General features: G+C 48.9%; 1 protein-coding gene across 6 annotated transcripts; it reads left to right on the top strand.

Moving 5' to 3' along the window:
• Nucleotides 1-1,267: 1,267 nt before the first annotated feature.
• NOP2 (NOP2 nucleolar protein) lies at nucleotides 1,268-11,513 on the top strand. Of its 6 annotated transcripts, none has more exons than XM_043538044.1 (17): nucleotides 1,268-1,464; nucleotides 2,053-2,171; nucleotides 2,331-2,376; nucleotides 2,541-2,644; nucleotides 4,237-4,511; nucleotides 4,840-4,883; nucleotides 5,564-5,718; nucleotides 6,108-6,307; nucleotides 8,341-8,430; nucleotides 8,510-8,597; nucleotides 8,699-8,839; nucleotides 9,098-9,237; nucleotides 9,467-9,556; nucleotides 10,270-10,392; nucleotides 10,494-10,591; nucleotides 10,701-10,831; nucleotides 10,981-11,513. In XM_043538044.1, the coding sequence occupies exons 2-17, from the start codon at nucleotides 2,066-2,068 to the stop codon at nucleotides 11,214-11,216; spliced, it is 2,067 nt and encodes a 688-aa protein (XP_043393979.1). In that variant the 5' UTR covers nucleotides 1,268-1,464; nucleotides 2,053-2,065; the 3' UTR covers nucleotides 11,217-11,513. The 6 variants fall into 6 exon arrangements, with proteins under 6 accessions (XP_043393979.1, XP_007061461.1, XP_043394108.1 ...); XM_007061399.4 differs by having other exon boundaries at nucleotides 1,359-1,477; XM_043538173.1 differs by having other exon boundaries at nucleotides 1,425-1,552.
• Nucleotides 11,514-11,654: the final 141 nt, after the last annotated feature.

Below are 11,654 nucleotides of genomic sequence, written 5' to 3'. Positions count from 1 at the left end.
AGACAGAAATATTGTCAGATCCTCATTTGCATGCTGAGATGCTGCTTCCTCCTTTCCAGCCCAATCTGTGATCAGTGCAGATCTGTGTCATTTATATTACTGCTCAGGTAATGAGCTGTCAAAGGCTTGTTACTGGCTTGGGGCCCTTATGTCCCTGATTTCTGTACCTTTACAAACGCTGAGTAGCCAGCGTATGTCTACACTACAATTAAAAACCTGCAGCTGTCCTGTGTCAGCTGACTCAGGTTAAGGGGCTGTTGACTTCCCAACCAAGCTCAAATGATCCTTCTTCACACTCGACCCTTCCTCTGCCTGACATTCCTGATTGGGTGCTGTTCCCCTTGTAGATGATTTGGGCTCTAGGGCACCCCTTGAGCCCCAGGAGCCTGAGTCAGGTGTCTTGTCTTATAGTGTAGACATACCCAAGGTGCTAGTAAGCTATGCCCAGTTTCTGATCTCTGTGGCTAACTGAGTCAGTGCTGCTAGGGCTGCTGCTATCCGCACACGCCTGGCCAGAGCTGCCTGCTTGCTTCTGCTTTTAGCAGGGCCAGACTTTTGGGCTTGATAGCTCCCCACCTTGCCATTTTTGGAGCAGAGGGTGGTAATTACTCTGATCTGGCAAATACATAAGTGCACATTTACCCCCTTCTCCCCCAAAATTCTGGAGCAGCTGTTGAGACAAATCCAGTGTTGCTATCTCTAACTCTGTGTTGTTAATTTCATTGTATGTGATGTTTGGACAGAAGTGAATTCAGCATAATCTCTGCTGTCTAATATTAAACATTTTAGTTCTATAGCCTGTGAAGAAAAATCTGAGATGTACCCCTTAAAGTTTCAGAAGGCAAATAAGTTCCTTTACATTTACAATTTGATACAGTCTCCTGCAGTAGCAGCCTAAGGCATGTTTGAACAAACACAGGGTAAATCTATGCTATAGAACCTCTGCCAGCATAGCTAGAGTATTTTAGCTGTGTCATGTAACTGTAGCTTATGCTGCCATAACTCTGTCGATATAAGCACATCACCTCCCCAAACACGTGGCTAGGTCAATAAACCCTCTGCCCTTGACAGGGCTGGGGTTAGCCTAGCTAGGTCAGCAGTAGGGGTTCTCTAGAGCCCTACCTGACACCTTAACTGCAGGGTAGACCAAGCCTGCAGCTTTTACGGCTGTCTGGCTCGATGCATTATTCTGGAATCGCTGTTGCACTCTAGATTCACACCTACTTTACTCCGAAACAGCCCCCACTGCGCCGAGGGGCTTTGCTCGAGCCTCCCTCCTCGGCTGGGAGAAGAAGAGGGGAGGGGGAATCTTCCCAATCATTGGGTAGGGGAGACAAATCTAGCCAATGGCGGGGTAGCAGGAGGAGAAGCTTCTGGCCAATCCCAGGGCGAGGGAGGAGCCAGGCTGAGCCTGCGTAGAGAGACAGCTTCGCAGGGACCTCCCCAGGAAGTAGCGCTGCGCACGTGGGTCTGGGAGGTAAGTGGTGGGGTTGGGGCTGCTGCACTCGCCCGGGCCTGGTGCTCTGCCTGTGTCCACACTCCTGGAGCCGGGATTCGTGCAGGCCTCCCGGGCGTGGTAACTTGGGGTGAAAGCTCTAACAGAGCTGGGGCCTTTCGGGGGTGAAGTGGGGGAGCCAGCCACAGGCTCCTTGTGCCTGAACTGGGAAAAACTCTGAGGCTGGTCGGGAGGGGTGAGGGTTTGGGGAAGACCCTGAGTTAAGTGGTTTCTGGAAAGGGAGATTTGAGATCCCAGAAACGGGGGACAGGGGGATGGGGTTTAACCAGAGACACCTTAGAACGGGGAGTGTGTTAGATCAGTGGTTCTCAACTTTCACAGACTACCCTGTCAGGAGGCTGATTTGTCTTGCATACCCCCAAGTTTCACCCCTGGTTGAGAACCACCGTGTTAGAGAGACAGAGACCAGCAGCTGGAATAACTGCTGTCCTAAAAGAATCACCCCTGAGGTTGCCATGCCATATGACTAAATGTGTGTGCGTGGGGTCTGTTCTGTTTTCTTTCATCTCATTCTCCTTCCTTCTCTTACCCTACAGGGTGAACAGTACTATGGGGCGCAAACTTGATGTACTTAGGAAGGAGAAACGTGGCCCAGGGCGCAAAGCCCGCAAACAGAAGGGAGCAGAGGTAGAATTAGCCAAATTTCTTCCCCCAGGTAAGCATCTTTGTTTCTGTATCCTTTTCTACGTTTTCTGCACACCCTCCCCACACACAATCGTATCTGTAAGGGCTTCTAAATAAGGACATCATCCTGTTGTTTGTCCTCCTTCTGTTACCAGTTTCTTAATTTTCTGTCATCTTTGTTTGTTTCTAGCTACCGATAACAGTGGAAATAAATTATCCAGCCATGCACGAAAAAGGTGAGTGTACAAATACACAGATTAATTTCTCCTCTAGAGAGGGTAGAATCCAAGGCACTAGTTGCAATCTGGCACACCCAAGTCAGAGTGAGTTGTTATAAACCCTCTTACATCAGAGGGCCTATGTTCATTCATTCTTTGTTCACTTTTCCATGTGTTTTCAGAGCTGCAAAGAGGCGAATGGGGTCAGGAAAAACCCAAGCTAGGAAAAATCTGCTTCAGCTAAAGAAGCAAACAGATGAGGGGAGGATGGATGGCACCAGCGCAGGTATGTGTTTAATGAGTTGACTTCAATCATTTAAAAGCGTTTTCCTAATGAAGAGTTCCGGATGTAAGTTCTTAGCTCGGATTCTTCCCAGTATGTTTTAATGCCATTCTCCTCACTTTCATCCCCAGCTGTGAGCAGAGTAGAGTTTGGCATAGCTTAAGTCCTTTCAAGGAGTGGACATCTCTTTCTGCTGCCCCCAGCTGACCTCCAGGGCGTTGTGGGCATCTTTAGTAGCTAGGGTTTTAAACACATGAATTACACAGGACTAAGAAGCGCCTTGTAATCACCTCAACTTAATTTTGGCTCAAATTAAATTTTGTAAAACCTGGATTTTTAAAACTGCATCTCCTCAGTAACACTGGGAGCACATCAGACTTGTTTTCTGCTTTCTATGCTGGTTCCCCGTAAAATACAGCTTCAAATGCAAAGGTCTCAGTCCTTGACCTCAGGGTGCACTATAACCTGGGATATGCTGAAGGATTTGGGAATTTTTGGGGACTAATCCAAAAGCGTAGAGAGAGATTTTCACAGAATCCAAGAACCACGTAATAATGAGGAGAATGAAGAATTTGTATTTACGGCAGTGCCTAAGAGTATGTCTACGCTGCGGGTGAGCCTCCCAACCCAGGCAGACAGAGTAGTGCTAGCTCTGCTCACTCTTGCTTGCTAAAAATAGCAGTGTAAACATTGCAGCACAGGTGGTGGCTCAGGTTAGCCCCCCAAGTCGGAGCCTGCCCACCCTCCTGGGTCGGAGCTTGGGCGGTGGGTCTGAGTCATTCTCCGTGCTGCAGTGTGTACACTGCTGTTTTCACTTGGGCCTAGGCTGGCAGGCATGCTCCCAACTGAAGTGTAGATATACCCTAAAGGTTCCAACCAAGATCACAACCTCATGGTGCTAAACGCTGTGCAAACATAGAGAAAGGCACTCCCTGATTCAGAGATTACAACCTAAACAGATGAGATGAACAAAAAAATACTGTGACCCCCATTTTACATCTTGGAAATTGAGACAGGTTAAGAGACAGACGGTCTATGGTGATGTCAGGAACTGAACCCAGACCTGCAGAGTCCCAGTTCAGAGCTGCCTTCTACAAGACCATCCTTTCTTTAACCACTGTAAACCTCCCTATTTTTCACTACAAGTATAGGACCCGCTTCTGTGACCTTCCTTCCCTAATACAAACTCATACCACAACATACATTTAAAAAAAAAAAAAATTTTTTTTCCCCTTGGAGAAAGGAAGGAAGAGTTACTACATGTAACCAATGTTAGCTGCTCCACATAATGCATTGTGAAAGGTGCTCTGGTGTTATGCTGGGAGGTGTAGCATAAGAATCTAACTTGGAAATAAGCAAGAGAAATATTGTAACAAATAGAATTTTTAAAAAATTCTGTATTAGACCTGCGAAAAAGGAGTGGGTATCATAAATCCCCATTGACTGTATGTGAGGAAACTGAAGTACAGAGAATTAACTGGCCCTTCTAGCTAGAAGTTAGAATGCAGAATTCCCAGCCCTCTTATTTTGCATTGAACAGGACAAGATGGTTTTGGGGGTTTTTACAAATCATTAACCTTTTCTTCTGCCTATAGCTGCAGAGCAGCCGTCACTACAGAAGGGAGGAAAACACAGGGGGCCAGGGGAAGGAGCCTCTCGGCACTCTCAGCTTGGGTGCAGTAATAGCCGCTCAGTTTCACTAACTCCAGCCAAGAGATCGCAGCCTGCTGGGGATAATGAAGAGGAGCGTTTGGAGTCCAGTGAAAGTGAGGGAGATGGGGATGAACATGCCTGGGAGAGCATGGAGGATGACGAGAGCAATGAGGAGATGATGGATGATTATGGAGCCTCGTCTTCTGAGGAAGAGGAGGTAGGAACTCCTGATTTTCATGTCACAATAAACACTTGAGACTTCCCCAGCTGTGGGTATTGTGGGGCTCAGACACCAGGACCATATCCCTGCAGATGGAGGAGGCCTGGGGTGGGTGGGGGGAGTTGAAAGGCTTTATCCCCATGGGAGAGAAACCTCAAGAGTGGAGATGGGTCCAGGCATAGAATACTTTCTCCTGCCTTCACCTGCTGCTGGTCTGTATGTGCTCTTGTATACAGTGAGTGGGTTTTACAGGGTCAGGAATGGGGGTGGCAGGGAGTTGCCATCTGATGCCATAGTCTCATTAACTCTCCCATGACTCTCTTAGCTGCTGCCCATCGAACAAGCCGCCCGGAAGCAGAAGTCTGGCAGGTGAGGGTTTCAGGAGCTGGAAGCCAGCAGGTTCTCTCCTGGGCTGGGGTGAGGCTGTGCCTTCTATCCCCCCACATTTCTAGCATGCCTAGATTCCAAAGCCAGAAGGGACCACTGTGATCATCTAGTCTGACCCCCCTGAGTTAACACAAGCCATAAAACTTCTCCAAAATAATTCCGAGTGCATGTTCCTTAGACAAACATCCAATCTTAATTTAAAAATTGCAAGTGGTGGAGAATCCACCATAACCCTTACTAAATTGTTCCAGTGACTAATTATTCTCACCATTAAAATGTACTCCTTATTTCCAATCTAGATTTGTCTAGCTTCAACTTCTGGCCATTGGATTGTGTTGTGCCTTTCTCTGCTAGGTTGAAGAGCCCATTATTACATATTTGTTCCCCCTGTAGGTATTTATAGACTGTAATCAAGTCACCCCTTAACTGTCTCTTTGAGTCTATGTATTTAGCTTTAACAGTCACTAGAAGGTAGGTTTTCTAATCCTTGCATCATCCTCATGGCTCTTCTCTGAACCCTCTCCAATTTATCACCATCCTTCTGGAAACGTGGGCACCAGAACTGGACACTTCTCTGTGGCACTTCTCAGCTTACGTGGAGGGAGGGAGAGAATGGGAGGTTCCCATGCTTAAATGCAAGCCCTTCCCTCTCTTGTGCTCAGGGAGGGTCTCAGTGAGGATGACAGTGAAGAAGAAGAGGAGCGGGTGAGTGGCCGAAGCAAGGAGCAGGAGGACAAGGAGGACACAGACCTGCAGCTCAATATGGAGATAGATGAGCAATTTGTGTTACCCAGTGGTGAGGAGATCGAGAGAGAGAATATCCTTCCCTCTGACGTGTGTGTGGCGCACATAAGCTGTATACACGGCACAGATGAGCATCCACACTCTTGCACAGAACCATGTTGGGTTGTACATGTGTGTTGCATAGCAGAGGTGTATTGGTTATGATAGGCTGCACTAGTGTATCATGGGAGCCATACCACCTGCATGTGTTAGATCATGCTTGTGTGTTATTTGCGGGAGGGGGGAATCTAGCACACTCCAGCATAACAGCAGAGGCATTTGTGACACCATATGTGTAGCCTAAAACTCATGCACTAGAGGCACCTGTGCATTGCATGTCATCGTATGCACACAATATTCACATTTGAGCAATGCCCAGGGTCATGTGACTCTCTTTTCTTGATTCCTTAACTGCCTCATTACCTGCTGAGCCACCTGACCTGCACCTCATTCATCAGCGTATCAAGGACAACGTGGAGGTGCTGCAGGACTTCAGGGTGAAGCGGGAGGCGGGGCGCGCCAGGCAGGAGTACCTCGCATTGCTACGCCAGGACCTTGCTGCCTACTATTCCTACAGTGACTTCTTGCTTAAGAAGCTCATGGAGCTCTTCCCTCTCCCTGAGGTATGAACCCCGCCCAGGTCCAGGTATGCTTCTGGATTCACCCAGCCTACATCCACACTGACTGGTGGTCATCCGTCTGCCCACCCCCTTCCCAGATATGGGCCTGAGTTCCTTGCCGCCTTCCCCTGTTCTTTCTCATTTTCTTTCTCTCCTTCCTCCCCTGGAGAATAGCTGTGATACCTGTATTTAAGAAAGGGGGAAGAAAGTGACCTGTGCGATTACAGACCTTGTAGTCTGACCTCAGAAGCATGCAGGGCTTTAGAGCAAATTGTGAAGAAAAGAATAATTAAACTTATGGTGGTAAATCGTCAAAAGTATATAATGCAACATGGGTTTAGCAAAGGCCAGACTAACCCGATTTTTCTCCTTTGAAAAGGTAACTGCTTGCTTCCTTTTTTAAGATAAGGAAAGTGCAGTAGATCTAATATACCTGGGCTTCAGTAACGCATTTGACATGGGACGTTGTTAATTAAATTAGGAAAGATGGGGATCAGTCCAAGCATTGTCAGGCGGATAAGGAACTGGCTAAAGCAGAGAAGGCAACAAGTTGTGCTGAAAGGTGAACTATCAGACTGAAGGAGGGTTTCTGGTGGAGTTCCTCAAGGATTGGTTTTGGGACCTCTCATATATAATATTTTTATTAATGACTTTGACGCAAAAAATAGAGTAATGAAATTTGCTTTTGATAAAGTTGGGAGACGTGGTCAATACGGAGGCGGTTCAGAATATTATACAGGAACAGGATGATCTTAAAAACCGGAGCAACAGAAATGGGATGAAATTTAATAGTACAAAGTGTAAGTTCATGCACTTAGGGTCCAATAAGAATTTCTGCTATAAACTGGGTGCTCATGAGTTGGAAGCAACAGAGGAGAGAGACTGGGTGTGTGGGTCGATCACAGGTGACTGAGCCACCAACATGATGTGGCTGTGAAAAAGGCTAGGATGTGAGGCGAGGCATTTCCTGTAAAGATAGAGAAGTATTAATGCCATTATACAAGGCACTAGTGAGACCTCATTTGGAATGTTGTGTACAGTTCTGGTCACCCATGTTCAAAAAAGATGAATTTAAACAGGGAATGGAGGGCCTGTCTTATGAGAGGAAACTGGAAGAGTTTGGCCTGTTAGCAAAACAAAGGCTGAGGGGATGTGATTGTGCTATACACATACATAGAGGGTAGACACCAGGGAGGGTGAAGAGCTATTTAAGTTAAAGGACAATGTTGGAACAAAAACAAGTGAATATAAACTGGCTATGAACAAATTCAAGCTGGAAATTAGAAGGAGGTTTCTAACTATCAACGGAGTGAGGTTCTGAAACAGATTCTAGAAGTTATGGGGGAAAACGAGTTTGACAAATTTATCAATGGAATTATATAGGTCTCAGCAGTCCTGGGGGTTCCTTCTGGTTCATGTCAGATGTTTCTAAAATCTCATGCTTCAGGATTTGAGCTGGTCACCTGCAGGGGTCAGGAAGCGACACCCTCCCTGGCAACGTATTCTGTTTGTTTTTTTTTCCTCCTTCCTCTGAAGCATCAGAGATGGCCACAGCTGGAGAAGGGGCAGTGGACAGGGTGGGCCAAGGCTCAGAAGTGGCATTGATCATTGTCTCTCTGGTGCTTGGCTGACTGGTTCTTGCTACATGCTTAGGGTCTAACTGATCACCTTATGTGAGTTTGGGAAGGAATTTTCCCCCAGCTCAGATTAGCAGTGACTTAGGGAGAGGGAGGGTGGGTTTGTCTTCCTCTGCAGCATGTGAATGCGGGTCATTTGCCAGGATTATCTGGGTATATCTCCTTTAATTGCTTCTCTGCCGCTGCACAGGCCTCAGGCAGTGGTGCATCTTGGTTCCTCCTGTTCTCTGCCTGTAGCACACAACAGTCTAGTCTCCTGACAGTTGTGATACTTCGCTCTAATTTTGGTTGTTGGGCGTAGCATGCAAGTACTGGGAGGGATTGGCCTGTGATGTACAGAAAGACAGACTAGGTGATCTGGTGGTGCCTTCTGGCCCTAAACTCTGACTCTATCTCCAGCTGGTCAACTTCTTAGAATCTAATGAGGTTCCTCGCCCCATGACGCTTCGTACCAATACACTGAAAACACGGCGACGAGACCTGGCACAGGTGAGCAAAGCATCATGGTCCCTCAACTTCTGTCTCAGTTATGGAGCAAAGATCTCACCTCTCTGTCTTCTTCCTTCAGGCTCTAATTAATCGTGGTGTGAATCTAGACCCCCTGGGGAAGTGGTCGAAAACTGGGCTTGTTGTCTACGACTCCTCTGTGCCCATCGGTGAGAAACTGACCCTCCCTTCACAGGGCTGAGCTGACTGACTCGTTTTTTTGGCTGCTTTTCCTATTCTCATGTCTCTGTTCTCCAACCCCCACCCCAAGGTGCCACCCCTGAGTACCTGGCTGGACACTACATGCTACAAGGAGCTTCCAGCCTTCTCCCTGTCATGGCTCTGGCCCCCCAAGAGAACGAACGTATCCTGGACATGTGCTGTGCCCCAGGAGGCAAGACGAGCTACATAGGTACCTGACTGGAGGGGTGTGGGGGATAAAGGAGAGACCAAGGCTGTGGAGTTTGGGAGGAGAGCCTGGGGGAAAGAGGTCTGTGGGGACACCTGGGGGTAGGGAAATAGGGGGAGCTGGGGGTGGGTTGCCTGGTAGGAGGGAGAGGCAATGAGGGATCCACTGGAGAAGGAGCGGATTTTATTCCTGCTGCTGATTGGGAGGGGCAGGGGCTGCACATTGGGTCTGGGTCTTGATGTAACCTTCATCCCCTGGCAGCTCAGCTGATGAAGAACACAGGCGTGATCCTGGCCAATGACAGCAGTGCTGAGCGGCTGCGCAGTGTGGTGGGGAACCTGCACCGTCTGGGAGTCACCAATGCTGTCTTGAGCCACTGCGATGGACGCCAGTTCCCCAAGGTATGTAGCTGCTGCGTAGTTTCATGCTTGCTGTGTCCATCACAAGGCTTCATGGAATCCAGCTGTGCTCTCCTTGACTGTGTGCAGCGGGTGGGTGACTCACAAGAAAGGAATGCACATGGGGTGGGGGAGAAGGCAATGGGGCATCTCTCTGCCCCCCTTTTCTGTTGTCTTGTTGTCCTGTCAATGGAATTGAGGCCAAGACCTCTGTCTCTCCACCCACCTCTAGGTGCTGGGTGGGTTTGACCGTGTCCTCCTTGATGCTCCCTGCAGTGGCACAGGTGTCATCTCCAAGGACCCTGCTGTCAAAACCAACAAGGTGAGAAGCCTGGGCAGGGGCAGCTCAGGAAAAGGTGGGAAGGAGCTTGGGTGATTTGTGGTGCAGTGCAGGGGTTCTTAACCTTTTTCCTTCTGAGGCCCCCCGCAACATGCTATAAAAACTCCATTGCCCACCTGTGCCACAACAATTCTGTCAGTAGATTAAAAGCCAGAACCAGGCTGGGGTTAGGGGGTAGCAAGGAGAGCGATTGCCCAGAGCCCCACGCCACAAGGGATCCCCCACCAAACTAAGTTGGTTGGGCTTTTGCTTCTGCCCGGGGAGGAAGGGCTCAGGCTTCGGCTTTCTGCCCTGGGCCCCAGTGAATTTAACACTGGCCCTGATCTCTGGTTTATTTTGGCGGACCCCCTGAAACCTGCTTGTGCCCCTGCCCGAGAACTGCTGGTTTAGGGTACAGAGTGAGATGTGAACTTGCCTGCAAGCCATGGAAGAGCAGGGCTTCTGGACTCTTGTCCTTGCACCAAGATGTCTGGACCAGAGAAACCTGAAGAAATTGACCTGTCTCCCTCACACACACTGTCCTGGGACCAAATTTAGGGGTAAAAGCCGAGCTGAGTCCTGCTACCTCACAGCCGGTGGCTCTTGCTCTCATCACATCTCCATTCACAGCAGGCACAGAGGGTGCAGTGTGCTAGACCAGGGGAAGGAGTGGATCAGCATAGCTCAAGTGTTCTAACCCCCTCTGTGTCTCTCAGGATGAGAGGGATGTCCTGCGTTGTGCTCATCTGCAGAAGGAGCTGATTCTCAGTGCTATTGACTCAGTCAATGCTGCCTCAGAGACGGGGGGCTACATAGTGTACTGTACGTGCTCCATCATGGTGAGTTCCCTTTGGGTGCCGGGCAGCTGGCCCATGTGCTGGGGGAGCTCTCATTTGAAGAGTCTCCAGAGAGTCTGTCTCTAATGCTTGGTCTCTGGCAGGTGGAAGAGAATGAGTGGGTTGTGGATTATGCCCTGAAGAAACGCAATGTTCGCTTGGTGCCCACAGGGCTGGACTTTGGCAAGGAAGGATTCACCAGGTGTGTGTTAAGTCTCTGGGGGCTGTGGGGAGGAGGGAAGCTTGCTCTGTTTTTAACCCTCAGACTTCAATAGGGAAACTAATATTTCCTCTCTTCTCTCTCCCCTCAGATTCAAGGACCGTCGCTTCCACCCATCCCTCAAATCCACGCGGCGTTTCTACCCTCACACCCACAACATGGATGGGTTCTTCATCGCCAAGCTCAAGAAATTTTCCAATGCCATCCCCAAAATGCAGAAAGGTAACTGAACTCTAGAGCTGCACTATGCTGCCTTGCTCATGTACCGTGCTGGCTGGTTTGGAGCAGCAGAGAGCTCACCATCCAGGCAGCACTGTTTGCTCACCACAGCATCTTCTGCGCTTTCCTCTCTGACTCATTTCCTCTTCTAGATGAGGAGTCTGCTGTGGAAACAGCAAGTCCAGTGTCTGCTCCAGAAGTAGCTGCAGAGCCACAGCTTAAAAGGAAGAAACTTGAGAGGTTGAAAGTCACCACAGGGCAGAAGAAGCAGCAGCAGCCCCCTTCAAAGGGAGGTTCTGTGCAAAGGCATAAGAGGCCCTCTCCCCAGCGTCTAGGAGCTCGGCCACCTGCCAGGAAGCAGCACAGAGTGCACCGGAATGGACAATAAGAGGGACTGCCTCTCTGGGCTTTGGTGTCTGATTCCATGAGAGTTGCAGGGATGAGGCCTTCTCCTTGAAGGCTGAAGGTCAGGGACTCTCCAGATTCCACCCATGTAGGGTTGTTTTCGTCATCTTGTGCAGATGATTGCTTTAGCAGTGAGTGTCTGGGACAACTATTGCCCCTATAGAAGGAGCATTTTTTGGACTGTCTTCCCTTTATTCTTGAAGTCCAGTGTACTTCCCCCAGCATGGGGTTGGGGTGCTGGATTGATAGATCCTGATTCATTAAAGATTTTATACTTTGATCAAATTCTCTCTCTCTCCCCCTACATGTCTAAGGCAGGAATTTATTTTAGTGCAGTGTAACTGGACCCTGCAGTAAATGTTTAGCTGTAGCCACTTGTTCTTGTGCTGCACTGTGGCCTCTCCCTCTGAACTTGGCTTCC

The sequence above is a fragment of the Chelonia mydas genome, chromosome 1, assembly GCF_015237465.2.
Source record: "Chelonia mydas isolate rCheMyd1 chromosome 1, rCheMyd1.pri.v2, whole genome shotgun sequence".
Lineage (NCBI taxonomy): Eukaryota > Metazoa > Chordata > Testudines > Cheloniidae > Chelonia > Chelonia mydas.
Note: the sequence above shows the minus strand (reverse complement) of the source record. Positions and strands in the feature narration are given on the sequence as shown.